The sequence below is a fragment of the Ostrea edulis genome, chromosome 9 (assembly GCF_947568905.1).
Source record: "Ostrea edulis chromosome 9, xbOstEdul1.1, whole genome shotgun sequence".
NCBI lineage: Eukaryota > Metazoa > Mollusca > Bivalvia > Ostreida > Ostreidae > Ostrea > Ostrea edulis.
Window position 1 is genome coordinate 56,799,901 of NC_079172.1, and position 14,373 is coordinate 56,814,273.

At 35.1% G+C, this 14,373-nt stretch overlaps 1 protein-coding gene across 1 annotated transcript in view; it reads right to left on the reverse strand.

Moving 5' to 3' along the window:
- Positions 1-12,167: 12,167 nt before the first annotated feature.
- Positions 12,168-14,373, reverse strand: part of LOC125658918 (caldesmon-like) — a 41,976-nt gene continuing 39,770 nt past the window's right edge. The window contains exon 11 of the mRNA XM_048890372.2: positions 12,168-12,470. Coding sequence (XP_048746329.2) covers positions 12,421-12,470 — 50 coding nt within the window. The 3' untranslated portion in view covers positions 12,168-12,420. The remainder of the gene's footprint in view (positions 12,471-14,373) is intronic.

A 14,373-nucleotide genomic window follows, 5' to 3' on the forward strand; every position in this document is an offset into this window, starting at 1 on the left:
ACGTGTGCTGTGATTGAAACGAGTATAGTCAAAAATATGTTAATGTATACTGAGTGATACATGACTATAAGCAGCGTCGTCATATTGCGAATGAATTTATTTCATTATCTAACAAGCAATGTGAAAAAGTACATGTACATATTTCAATTGATGTATTTCAAACATGCATGCGTTATTGCACAATGTGTAATTCTATATAGATCACCTAATCCAAAACTTCTTCATGCATTGTATGCTAACCAGCACATCCCATTTTCACCCTTTTAAATGTCGACGAAACCAAGTCGATCATATTTCAGGGCTTTGTAGCCAGTGGTTCAGAATGTATATGGATTTAAGCTGTGTACATGTATACATGTATGTGGGTACTGAAGCGAATGATTTTCTCCGTCTTTTTCTCTTGTGATCAAATTTGTATTAAAGCCTGCATCTTCAAGGACGTTTGCAAGCGGGACGTGAAACTGACAGGCATTGACCCAAACACCTGGGAATCGCTTGCGAACGATCACAGTGCCTGGAAACTTGCGGTGAGAGTCAGACGAGGGGAAGAAAAGAGAAGTTAACAGCTGAAGGGAAAGAGAACAAGAAGGAAAGAGAGATAATAAAAGCAGACTCCAAATGCCCCTTCCAACTACGTCTGCAACAATTGTAGGAGAGACTGCCATGTAAGAATTGGACTAATAAGCCACTCCCGATATTGCCCTAAACAAGGCTAATGCTACAATTGTGTGATTCACCGATTGCTCCCATCTTAATGTATGCAGCAGAAGTGTGGGGTTATGAAGATAACATCCTTGAAAGATTGCATCTTGAATTTTGTAAATACATAAACTGAAAGTTGAAAACTGACATGTATTCGAATTGAAAGAGGAAGATATGGATTTATAAAAAGCAATACTAGCCAGAAGATTTCTTTAGAAAGAAACAAAAGAATATGTGAATTATGTAACCTAAATTGCGTAGAAGATGAATTTCATTTCCTCATTGATTGTCCATTCTATGTTGAAGAGAAAAATATGTTTTTTCATGGTATATACAAGCTCAACAATTTTTTTTAAATCTATTTAACAAATAAGGACAAATTTACTTGGTTGATGATTAATGAAGACAAACCAGTAATAGACAAATTGAAAAAGAAGCGATGTTTTATAACTGCAAAAATCATTATAGTTTATTATTCATATGTTGATATTCTCCATTCACTTGTGTATATACACCTGATTTGCAATTCATATATGTATGTACTCGTTTGTCCAACATACTACAACCACATGTAGTTTGCAGTTAATATAATCGTAGTTAATGTTGTAAACTTTCTTTTTTGAAATTTCCTTCTTTAAAAGCTGTCTTGCTGTTATGCCCTTTGGGCCCAAAATTGGAATAAAATTTTCTCTCATATCTACGTATGTAAGATACAGATATTCTATGAAAGAAAGGTATGTAAGATATTTCTTTCTCACATTATCACCAGTGTGAGATCGACTTTACCCATGTGAGACAGCCATGTGAGATTAATAGAATCCTTCATTAGTACGAGTGTGGGATAGGGAAATTCCACCGAGGGGACAAGATTCGCAGTCTAGGACGAGGCTTTGCCGAGTCCTAGACAGCGAATCTTGTTCCCGAGGTGGACTTTCCCTATCCCACACTAGTAAATAATGAAGGATTATTTTTCTCACATTTTATCTACAGTTTAGTGCACAAATTTAGGAGCTTTAAGAAAATTCTGAATTATCAAAATCCTCATTTGAACTTCGATGCAAAAACTAATTAGATAGGCAGAAAGATCATACCCAAAAATGGTTTACACTGTAAGTGTAAACTAAAAACCCCAAGGTTGTCCAACAGAAAGCTATATGCATTAAGATTTAAAGATAACAATGTAAAATATTTTTACTTCACTGTGTAACGTAAATCTTCACCGTGTAACGTAAATCATAGAAAATACATGACGTCACAATCCAATGACGTCGCAGCAGTGTGAGACATATATATTATTACTACAGTAACTTGATCCGAAGAGTCGGATCACGTCGAGTTGACAGGCGCGGATCATCAGATCACACGAGACGCGAAGCGTCGAGTTTGATCTGATGATCTGCGCCTGTCAACGAGACGTGATCCAACTCTTCGGATCAAGTTACTGTAGTAATGATAAATTTATTATATACCCCCTTCTGCATTTTAAATCCACATTTATAAGATGATAAATGTAATCCAAATTATCAAAAACACAGACATACCATGAAATTATGTTTTGTGTACGTAGTTTTGTTTTGTGACGCGGTCAATATTTTCCACAAATAACGTTGCGTTGAAGCATTGTGACGTCATTGTGACGGCATCAGATTCAGAGGATACTGATACGGAATCAGAAAACCACAGTGTGGTGATCCGAAAAACCGGATCACACGCTGTGAAATCCACAGTATCAACGAATGATACATTGATGGGTATATAATAAATATAGAATATCACACTCTAATGTTGATCTCGGACCTGGGATTGGCCCTGAGAGTTGATCTCGGCCCTCGCCCTACGGGCTCATGTGGTCTAGAATCTGGACGTTTCAATTAACTGAACTGCTTGGCTGAGAAACTCGTCATATCTATCGCTGTGTTGTTCATGTACATGTATACACTATTAAGCAGCCCCTAGGGGCTTGCTAATGAATACTAAGTGAATTATTTTTATTTCTTTTTTCGGATTTACCAAACTCGCCCGTTTTCAATATTTCATGTAATTTGTAAGAGTTGTAGAACTTTGTTTACGTGGCGTCATTGTATGAACAGGAATGTTTACAGATCTGATGCTGCTATTTATTTGCTTAGGGAATGTTACCTTATACTGAAGTAAGTTTTTTTTTTTTTTTACCGTTTCCCATCTGTTTAGCATCTATAAGTCGTTGAAAAACGTCGGAATATATTGGTTCTGCTTTTCTCTTTTTATTGCCAAGTCCTCGGGATTTTAGATTTCAGAAATCGTTTTAAAGCAGTTTTCTACATCAAAATTGCCGTAAATTAACATTTTGATCTCCATTAGGACCGGGAATTTCTAATAATGCTTCAGTATCACCCTCCATAATCCTCCTACTGTTTTCGGTCGCCTAGAACGTTGATTGTTTTTAAATGAAGTTAAACGTGTTATTGTTCTAAATAAACAATTGTTACTTGGGTTACCCCCCTTTGCTTCGATACTCCCTACAATTTAGCGCTGTTTTTGAAAACGTTTTTATTTAATTTTTCTGCTTAAATTAAATTTTGTCGTGGAAGAAAGTATTATATTTGAAAAAAAAAATTGTGTCTAACATAATTTTTTCATGTAGTTATGTTAGATTTCAAAAGATTAAAGAAGAAATAGCCATTTGAAATTTGAGGGCGAGACAGCCCCTTGACAACGGGCCGAGACAGAGATATCTCGGCCCTTAGGGCGAGACAGCCCTACCTACTTGCAGCTGTCTCACCCTAGCCAAGATAGGTGTATCAGGGCTGATACACTACTAGGTATATGATATAGAAAAATCTCACATGGTTGTCTCACATGGGTAATATAGAATATCACACTCTAATGTTGATCTCGGACCTGGGATGCCGAGATCACTCGAGGGGCAATCCCAGGTCTGAGATCAACATTAGAGTGTGATATTGTTTATATCATATACCTAAAACACAACAAGTTGATAAACATTTTTTTTTTTAAATGGGGGGGGGGTCATTGACCCAAACATAAATACATGGTATACTGTACAACGATATTTGACTATTTCATTCCTTCAGAGAGTTTACTTTAATGGTTACGTTTCCAGTACTATTGACATTGTGAAACATGCTAAAGTCTGGGTTTTGTAGCTTTATTCCATTGCTGATTTTTATTTATTTTTTCGGATTTACCAAACTCGCCCGTTTTCAATATTTCATATAATTTGTAAGAGTTGTAGAACTAAATGTTTACGTGGCGTCATCATATGAACGGGAATGTTTACAGATCTGATGCTGCTATTTATTTGCTTAAGGAATGTTACCTTATACTGAAGCAAGTTTTTTTTTTTTTTTACCGTTTCCCATCTGTTTAGCATCTATAAGTCGTTGAAATACGTCGGAAGATAATGGTTCTACTTTTCTCGTTTTATTGCCAAGTCCTCGGGATTTTAGATTTCAGAAATCGTTTTAAAACAGTTTTCTACATCAAAATTGCTGTAAATTAACATTGTATCTCCATTAGGACCGGGGATTTCTGAAAATGCTTCAGTATCACCCTCCATAATCCTCCTACTGTTTTCTGTCACCTAGAACGTTGATTGTTTTGAAATGAAGTTAAACCTGATTAGGTCTGTCAAAATGTTTCGCGCTGATGGACTGTCGAGTTACGTCACGCATCACCCTGATTATTGATTTATTCAAAGAGGAATAACTCTAATACAATTCACTTATATACTCGTCGGCCGATTTTTTGTCGGCAACGTAGTTGCCAAAAAGAAGGTCGTAGAAATTTTTAGTGTACAGCGAAAACATAATTAATATTGGAAAATTCTCAAAATGGCGTCGCTAGGCACAAGGAAAACGGAAAACTCTAGACTAGAAATATGAGAGAAAAATACTCTCTTATGAATTAAGGTGATTCCACCCTCGGGGTTGCAAAAAAGCGGTAAAACCCTCGGCAAAGCCTCGGGTTTCACAGCTTTTTTGCAACCCTCGGGTGGAATCACCTTATATTTCATGGCTACCATAAGAGAGTCTTATAATCTTATCTGTATGATACATGTATATGGTGGTGTTGAATGATCAGAATTTTTTGTATAATCGATCAAAATCGAAAATACTGCATCGATCAATGATTGATATAATTGGTATTTACATGTAGTTAATAAATGTTTATCTTTTTGGGGGTTATTTCGTTTTAGTTTTATGGATATGTGCAACATACACACATCTATTAGTCAATTAACGAGGAATGAAATGGGTGGATTTTCTAGCCATGGCATCCAGATTGGCTTTAGTTTCAAGAAATCAAAAAAAAAAAAAAAAAATTCAGACGTCGGACTTGACTTTCGCTGGGTAGGGATATATATCAACTAATCCAATACTCCTCCGATCCTTACCCCCGCTTTTATATCGTGACATGTGCGGGGGAGAGTTAGATAGAATGTTCTATCGTTAAACCGAGACACAGTTAGATTATTCTAACTAGGGAAGAGTCAGAGCGGTGTCGCTGCATAGCCTACCTTTTACAACTTTAATTCGTGGACCTACCATCCACGATGCGAGGATTCCGTTATCGGATTCTACACTGTTACATGTAATCAGGACTAATACAATGTTTTGTCGACAAATAAAGCATCAATTTGACTCCCTGTCATTCGACTTCTTAGCACATGACGTCAGCACACAAAATTCCAATCGGTGTCAAAGTAGTCTTGATTAACTTGAAGAATACTCATCCTGTAACTGAATCCTATCTAGATTCGCGAAATAAAGTTGTAAACGGTAGGTACAGCATAAACAGTAGTTGATGTCGCTGAATTCCCACTTTTCAATATGGAGTCCGCTCCGACTCTCCTTCGCACGTCACAATATAAAAGCGGGGGTAAGAGTCGGAGGAATCTCGGATTAGTTATCAACTGATTTCAATATTCGTGATGATGATATCGGAAACCTTCTCCTTAATAAATGCAGACGTAGTTGATGAATTTATTTTGGATTTGTGTTCGGGCGACAATCGATTATGATAAATGGAATCGACCAGCCGAAAGCGATCAACAATTGATTGTCGGCGACAATTGTTTCATCACTAATATATAATTATTTATTATATACCCATCAATGTATCGTTCTTTGATACTGTGGGTTTCACAGCGTGTGATTCGGTTTTCCGGATCTCCACACTGTGGTTTCCTGATTCCGTATTAGTATCCTCTGAAACTGTAGGCTGGCGCATGCCTGACCCAATTTCCGCTACGCTACATTAGCGGAAATTGGGTCAGGCATGCGCCAGACTACTGAAACTGATGCCGTCACAATGCATCAACGCAACATTATTTGTGGAAAATATTGACCGCGTCACAAACGAAACTGCGTACACAAAACATAATTTCATGGAATGTCTGTGTTTTTGATAATTTGGATTACATTTATTAGAGGCCGAAGGGCCGTGAGAGCGGAGCTCTCCCTATAGGTAACACGTATATACATGTTTAAAAGGAAAATATAGGAAAATAATGAAAAATTAAACCATACCGATGGAACTTGAAAAGTTTGGTACCAATGGGGTCGATTCGAATATTAGCGCGTGGACATGTATTCCTCCATTTTGAATCTCGTCTACCCTAGTTCACGTCGTTCTGAGATGTTACATAAAATCCGTAAAAGCATGTAAATCTTATTTTCCTAATCATATATAATCACTCCATGATTAACACCATGTTTTTTGTTGTGGTTCAAACGCTATGTTTGTAAATTTGCTAAATAACGACGCTGAATATGACGTCACAATGTACTGTTTACATCGATTGCGTTATATTTCCCGCGTTCAATATATAGGCGGATCAAATGTCTAAAATTAGGATGCTTTGATACAGCTCCGTCCGCGTGCTAACTTCGGGTTGTTTTTGTCCTGATTTGGATATAGATAATAATGCCAAAACTTTTTTGCTTCGCCCTCAAATACGGTAACGCCGTAAAACATATTATCTTATAAATGTGGATTTAAAATGCATAAGGGGGTATATAATAAATTTATCATTACCACAGTAACTTGATCCGAAGAGTTGGATCACGTCTCGTTGACAGGCGCGGATCATCAGATCAAACTCGACGCTTCGCGTGAAGTCAACTCGACGTGATCCGACTCTTCGGATCAAGTTACTGTAGTAATAATAACAATAATAGAGGGCGAAGCCCTCTCACGGCCCGAAGGGCCGTGAGAACGGAGCTCTTCCTATAGGTAACACGTATATACATGTTTAAAAGGAAAATATAGGAAAATAATGAAAAATTAAACCATACCTATTGAACTTGAAAAGTTTGGTACCTAATGGCGTCGATTCGAATACTAGCGCGTGGACATGTATTCCTCCATTTTGAATCTCGTCTACCCTAGTTCACGTCGTTCTGAGATGTTACATAAAATTCGTAAAAGCATGTAAATCTTATTTTCCTAATCATATATAATCACTCCACCATTAACGCCATGTTTGTTGTTGTGGTTCAAACGCTATGTTTGTAAATTTGCTAAATAACGACGCTGAATATGTCGTCACAATGTACTGTTAACATCAATTGCCTTATATTTCCCGCGTTCAATATATAGGCGGATCAAATATCCAAAATTAGGATGCTTTGATATAGCTCCGTCCTCGTGCTAACTTCGGGTTGTTTTTGTTCTGTTTTGGATATAGATACTAATTCCAAAATTTGTTTGCTTCGCCCTCAAACACGGTCACGCCGTAAAACATATATATATATATATATATATATCCAAATTGTGTTTTTAAAAAAAATCACAGTGTCCGGTATAAAATATTAAAAGAAATAGAATAAACAGTACACAAAGTTAAAAATTTAACGCAAGCGCTTTCATTTTATAATCCTCAGGCGTTACATTTTAAAATAGTTTTTTATTTTAAAATGTAACGCCTGAGGATTATAAAATGAAAGCGCTTGCGTTAAATTTTTAACTTTGTGTACTGTTTATTCTATTTCTTTTAATATATATATATATATATATATATATATATATATATATATATAATTATTATTATTATTATTACTACAGTAACTATATATATATTATTACTACAGTAACTTGATCCGAAGAGTCGGATCACGTCGAATTGACTGTCAACGAGACGTGATCCAACTCTTCGGATCAAGTTACTGTAGTAATGATAAATTTATTATATACCCTCATGCATTTTAAATCCACATTTATAAGATAATAAATGTAATCCAAATTATCAAAAGACATACAGTGAAATTATATTTTGTGTACGCAGTTTATGTGACGCGGCCAATATTTTAAGCAAAAAAAAACATTGCGTTGATGCATTGTGACGTCATTGTGACGGCATCAGTTTCAGAGGATACTGATACGGAATCAGAAAACCACAGGGTGGTGATCCGGAAAACCGGATCACACGCTGTGAAATCCACAGTATCAAAGAACGATACATTGATGGGTATATAATAAATATATATTATTACTACAGTAACTTGATCCGAAGAGTCGGATCACGTCGAGTTGACAGGCGCGGATCATCAGATCACACGAGACGCGAAGCGTCGAGTTTGATCTGATGATCCGCGCCTGTCAACGAGACGTGATCCAACTCTTCGGATCAAGTTACTGTAGTAATGATAAATTTATTATATACCCCCTTCTGCATTTTAAATCCACATTTATAAGATAATAAATGTAATCCAAATTATCAAAAACACAGACATACCATGAAATTATGTTTTGTGTACACAGTTTTGTTTTGTGACGCGGTCAATATTTTCCACAAATAACGTTGCGTTGTTGCATTGTGACGTCATCAGTTTCAGAGGATACTGATACGGAATGACAGCCTTACTGATATTTTTATTGAAGAACAAGAGGTCATAGATATAATATCCAATATTCCTGTCAACAAGGCTATTGGGCCCGATTGTATAAGTCATAGGATGCTAAAGTCAACAACACATGTCATTTCTAAACCACTATGTATGCTTTTCAATAAATCTCTGCGCGAAAAATCTTTTCCTAACTTCTGGAAAGAGTCACATGTTCTACCTCTTTTCAAAAAGGATGATCCTTCTTTGCCTAGTAATTATAGACCTGTGTCCCTTTTAAGCTGTGTTAGCAAAGTTATGGAAAGAATAATTTTTAAATATTTATATAATTTTTTTCATAAAAACAACTTATTCTACAAATTCCAAGCTGGTTTTTTACCAGGTCATTCTACAGTTTTTCAACTATTAGAAACTTATCACAACATTGCAAAAAGCATAGACGATAGTAAATCTTGTTGCATGGTCTTCTGTGATCTATCTAAAGCTTTTGATAGAGTTTGGCACAAAGGTCTTCTATTTAAATTACAAACTTATGGGATTAAAGGTAATATTCTTGAATGGTTTTCTGATTATCTTTCTTGTCGCCAAAAAATTATGTATAAAGACCATTTGTCTTCAAGTGCAAGTGTAAATGCAGGGGTACCCCAAGGTTCTGTTCTTGGACCAGTATTGTTTTTAATTTATGTTAATGATGTTGCTGAAAATATGCTGTCTTTTTGTAGATTATTTGCTGATGATAACTCCATTCAATATGCATCCAAGAACTTACATGAAATTGAATTTACGTTGAATCGATCATGATCTTCGTGTTCTAGATGAATGGTCTAAACAATGGTTGTTAAAATTTAACCCCTCTAAAACAAAAGCTGTATTTTTTTTTTTTTTTTTTTTACATTGAATAAGGATATTGATCCTCCAAAATTATTTTTTCAAAATTGTCAGTTGGAATATATATGTGCCAGTGAACAAACATTTAGGGTTGTTCATTTCACGTGATTTGGGTTGGTCACATTATATAAATACAATAACAAGTAACGCTTACAAAAATTTAGGACTTCTTAAAAAGCTAAAATTTACTTTAGGAAGAAACACTCTATTAAAAATATACACTACTTTTATTAGACCAGCTTTAGAATATGCCTCAGTAGTTTGGGATGGTTGTAATGCATATGATAGTGATTTGTTAGAAAAAGTCCAACTAAGTGCAGCGCGAATAATTACTGGCCTTCCTGTAATAGCATCTAGAGATTCTTTATATTTAGAAACTGGCTTAGAGCCTCCGTCGTTTAGACGAACAATCGCTATATTAGTTACCATCTTCAGAGTTCAAAATAATGATGTTCCCGAGTATCTACAAGAAACGATCCCAAGAAAAATAAATAATACATCCAAGTACAATCTCCGTTATGGAGACAATTATAAAATACCAAAATGTCGACTTGAACTTTTAAAGAAATCATTTGTACCTGATGCTTTATCAAAATGGAATTCACTTGATATAGAATCAAGACAAGTTACTTCAGTTAAGCAATTTCGTAAGAGTGTTAGCTCCAAAAATATCAACAATCCCAAACCACCGACATATTTTTCCTATGGTACTCGTTTTCTGAATATAATTCATACCAAACTTAGACACACCTGTATTTTGAATTACGATCTATATAGACGCAATATTGTTGATTCTCCGTTATGTTCTTGTGGTATGAAAGAAGACGCTTATCATTTCTTCTTTATTTGCAGTAAATATTCAAATGCTAGATATAAATTAATGGATAGCTTGCTGAGGTTAAATGATCTAGTTATTATGGATGTCCACCTTCTACTTTGGGGTAATAATGCTTTATCTTCTGAGTTAAACAAGTGTAGTTTTTCTTATGTTCAGTCGTTTATTCATGAAACCAAAAGATTCAATTGATGTTCAATTTATATTTCTTGTACATTAATTTTCTACAATATTATATTGTTATACTTTTAAGGAGAAGAACTCGTAAGTTATTTGAACTTGTTTCTTATCCTTTTGTATATCATGTATGTACAATAAAATATGTTCAAAACTACGGAATCAGAAAACCACAGTGTGGTGATCCGGAAAACCGGATCACACGCTGTGAAATCCACAGTATCAAGGAACGATACATTGATGGGTATATAATAAATGGTGAACTTGGTGGAACACCTATGTCTATTCGTATTAGAATGATTGGTTTTCGGGAACGCATTATAAATGGTAAACATGAAAAGGTCTCCTATTATATACTTTGTACAGCATTTTACCCAAGTTAGGTAAAGAAAATTTGTATCACTCAGTGATTAAACTGTATAAAAGATATCTTAGTTGGGACAAGGAAGGCCAATATCCAGATTTGGGATGATCAATACTTAGATGTTAATTTTCATTTATCTAAAAAGGTTACGATACTTTTGTTGAAACCTGGAAAGATCAATTATATAATTCGTCTAAATGTTCTAATTATAGGATGTATGTCAACTTTTGAAAATTATTCAACAATAAACTACCACAAGATTTTGTCACTTTAGATGTACATGTAGTAGCCATATTGAAACTGGCAGGTTTTTATGTAGTGATAGGTCTGAACGAATATGTACTCTTTTTAACAAACAAGAATTAGGTGATAAATTCCATTATCTGTTCAACTGTCCATATTCATATGATATTGCCTTCCTGTTGTGTTCACCGGTCATGGTAGCTTAGTGGTGGAGCGTTCGCTTAGTAACCGAGAGGTTGTGAGTTTGAGACCCACTAGTGCCATGGCCGCGTCAAACCTAAGAAGTAAACGTAGATAGCGATTGCTCCTTCGCCAAACACTCGGCATTTAGAAGTGAAATTCACGGGTTTTTCAGATAAGACCTTAAAAACGGAGGTTCCATATTGCGGAAGTCGTTGTGCATGTTAAAGAACCCTCACTCACTTCTACAGTCCTGAGCACTAAGCATAGGTCTAAATTTGTGGTACTTCACCTACAATTGGTGTCGTCTCAATACGAGTGAAAAATTCTCAACGGGATGTAAAACAAACAAACAATCCTGTTGTGTTCATTCAGTGAATTAATATTTTGCAAAGGCAAGTCCATTTAAACTGCTCTAAATTAGTTATAAAATTCCTCATGTTATCCCTAAAATTTCTTAAATTTTATCCCTATAATTAGCCCTTATTTTCTGACAAAAAGTGCTGGACAGCCTAGAAGACCCACTCTGCCCTCCAGGGCCATGATTTGAATAAACTGAATTCATATGTTGAAACAATTATGTACATGTATTTTTCGAATAACTGAGCATTTTAAAAAATACATTTTGCTTTATAGATCTAGGCAATGCGGTGTAACCCTAAATATTTATACACAGTCAGCGAGGATCATGAGTAATTTTATTTGGAAGATATGAATTTAAATTCAACCATGGTGAACCCTGACAGGCCTCCATGGTAGAACCCTGGGACGATTTGTGCCAAGTCTGATTGAAATTGGCCCAGTTGTTCTGGAGAAGATGAAAATGTGAAAAGTTTATGGACAAACAGAGGGACAGACAACAGGCATAGGTGATCAGAAAAGCTGACTTGAGCTCTAGGCTCAGATGAGCTAAAAAAGCTTAAACATGTCATTCTAGTTTCACAGAAACTGTTTTACTGACAGATATAAGACATTGGTACTTAAGACCAGCAGTGAGTCGAGTACAAATTACATAAATGAAACTGACATGCCATCATTAGAGATATATGGTCAATTTCGTTTGTTCATCACAATATCAACAAAAATTCTAAGAAGATAAATTGATTTTAAATGCAATTTATCACATAAAATAAATCAGAAAGTTCCTTTGATTTCAACATTAAAATCAATAGTCTTCAAACATCTCATGATATTTCGTTTGTCATCAGAAGGGACTGTAAGGCCTTAGCATATCCTGAAAAAGAAACAAGATAACAATTAATAAGTGGGATTATGACAAAATTTGATGATACTTTTGCATCCTAAAAGGACCCCAAATTGAAACAAAATGAACCAATTTTCTTCTTTTTCAACCAATTCACTGTTATAATATTTTATGACATAAACATTTGTTAAATTCCCTTTCATTGATAATGCACGAGTATGTTTGCCATTTGACAAATACATGTCTTTATATAAACTCTGCAAACTTATTCAAAAGAAGTTGGGTGACTTTATCGTGCCGAGAACCCACAGATGGACAAATATGAAAGTTAAATTTGAAACTCTCCAGGAAAAGAAAAATTTGCATTCTAGTTAAAACAATCAATCCATAGTTTCCAAAAATGCTTTTATGATGTGCCCATTTCAAAGGAACATTAAAAAAATCCTATTCAAAATCACATACATGTATATGCAAAAAAACGCATAAAATAAAAGTAAATTTGACTTTTCCAAGCAGATTTTCACATGGAGTGGGCCAAGTCTCCATTGAAAACTGAGGAAAATATGTTAGTACATATTCAGGTGTAAAATGTTTTGTAAATAAAAGTATGGAGACTTGACCAACTCTAAGCAAAAAACTTACTTCTTGTGTATAACTTTTGTCGTAATATCAAGAAAATTTCTATGTCCACGTGGTGTGACTTTAGATAGCTTGAAATTCAAAAATTCTTCATGGGATGGATAGCCGAGGTGGTATAGCGACAGTTTCATTGAATTTTTGGACAGGCCTAGATTGCATACCCGTGGTTGGAATAACGATTTTTCCTACCTATTTTTGTACTTATGAATTACTAGACTTCCCATGATTATTTGTCTCTGGCATTTTATGCTAAGTTTTACTCATGGTATACAGTCTTAATGACGATCACAAGTAGTTGATTCCAACATGCAGCTAGTGAATAAATGTAAACAAGTATGGGGCCTCCTGTGAAGCATGGATGTTGTTTTTGTAAATGCCAACTTAAAGGAAAGTTAAAGAGAACAATTTCAACAATGCTTCAGAAGTTACTTGAAGAGATCATGACAAAAGCCAAATATGCAACCAGTGTAGACTGTCTAAAAGCAGAGTGAACTACAGTTCAGTACAAAAACAAAAGCAATTTAAATCAAGTGTCTGTTTCTGTCCCATTTGTATTTGCTGGGAAATCTAACAGCAAATGTGCATTCTGGAACTGTAAAACCGGCCTCAGAGTTGTACCAAAAGAGGTGAGAACTGATGCCTTTATCATATTCGGTATAGTAATACCAGTAGGTTGTAAATGCTGTTTAAAACATTTGTTGGGGAAAAACTGAATCCAAATCAAATCATTAATACTGCACCATACAGAAAACGCTATTCCACATTTGATTTAGACCACAAAACATCTGAGGTTTCTCATTCACATCAGTTAATATGTCAATGGAAATGCGGAAAACATACTGTTGGATGTTGTGAGCATGTATGCAGTGTAATTTGGTACCTTAGGTACTCCAGGCATCAGTGTAATTATAATTATGAGTGTTAAAAAGCGCTTAATCTCTGATATACATGATGCTGCCTGTCAAACAAATTCTGATGATGATTTTGATTAAATATTCTTCTTTATGATCAATATATTTGCTTTTAATTCTAAATATTTTGGACAGCGTTTTAGTACGGTACTGTATCTATTGTAAACTCCCGATTCGCGACTGGTGCCCAATCATGAATAGGCTTCTTGTTCACGAAATTCATCATCTTTGAAGCATCAAAAAAGGAAAAATAAAGCGTATGCACTTTAAAATTTCTAACCATTTCTAATTCGATGTGGATATTTAATTTGAAGAATAGCTGAAAAGGCTGCTGTCTAATACGTGTATTTACTATATACATGTCTCTACATCCTTTCCAATGG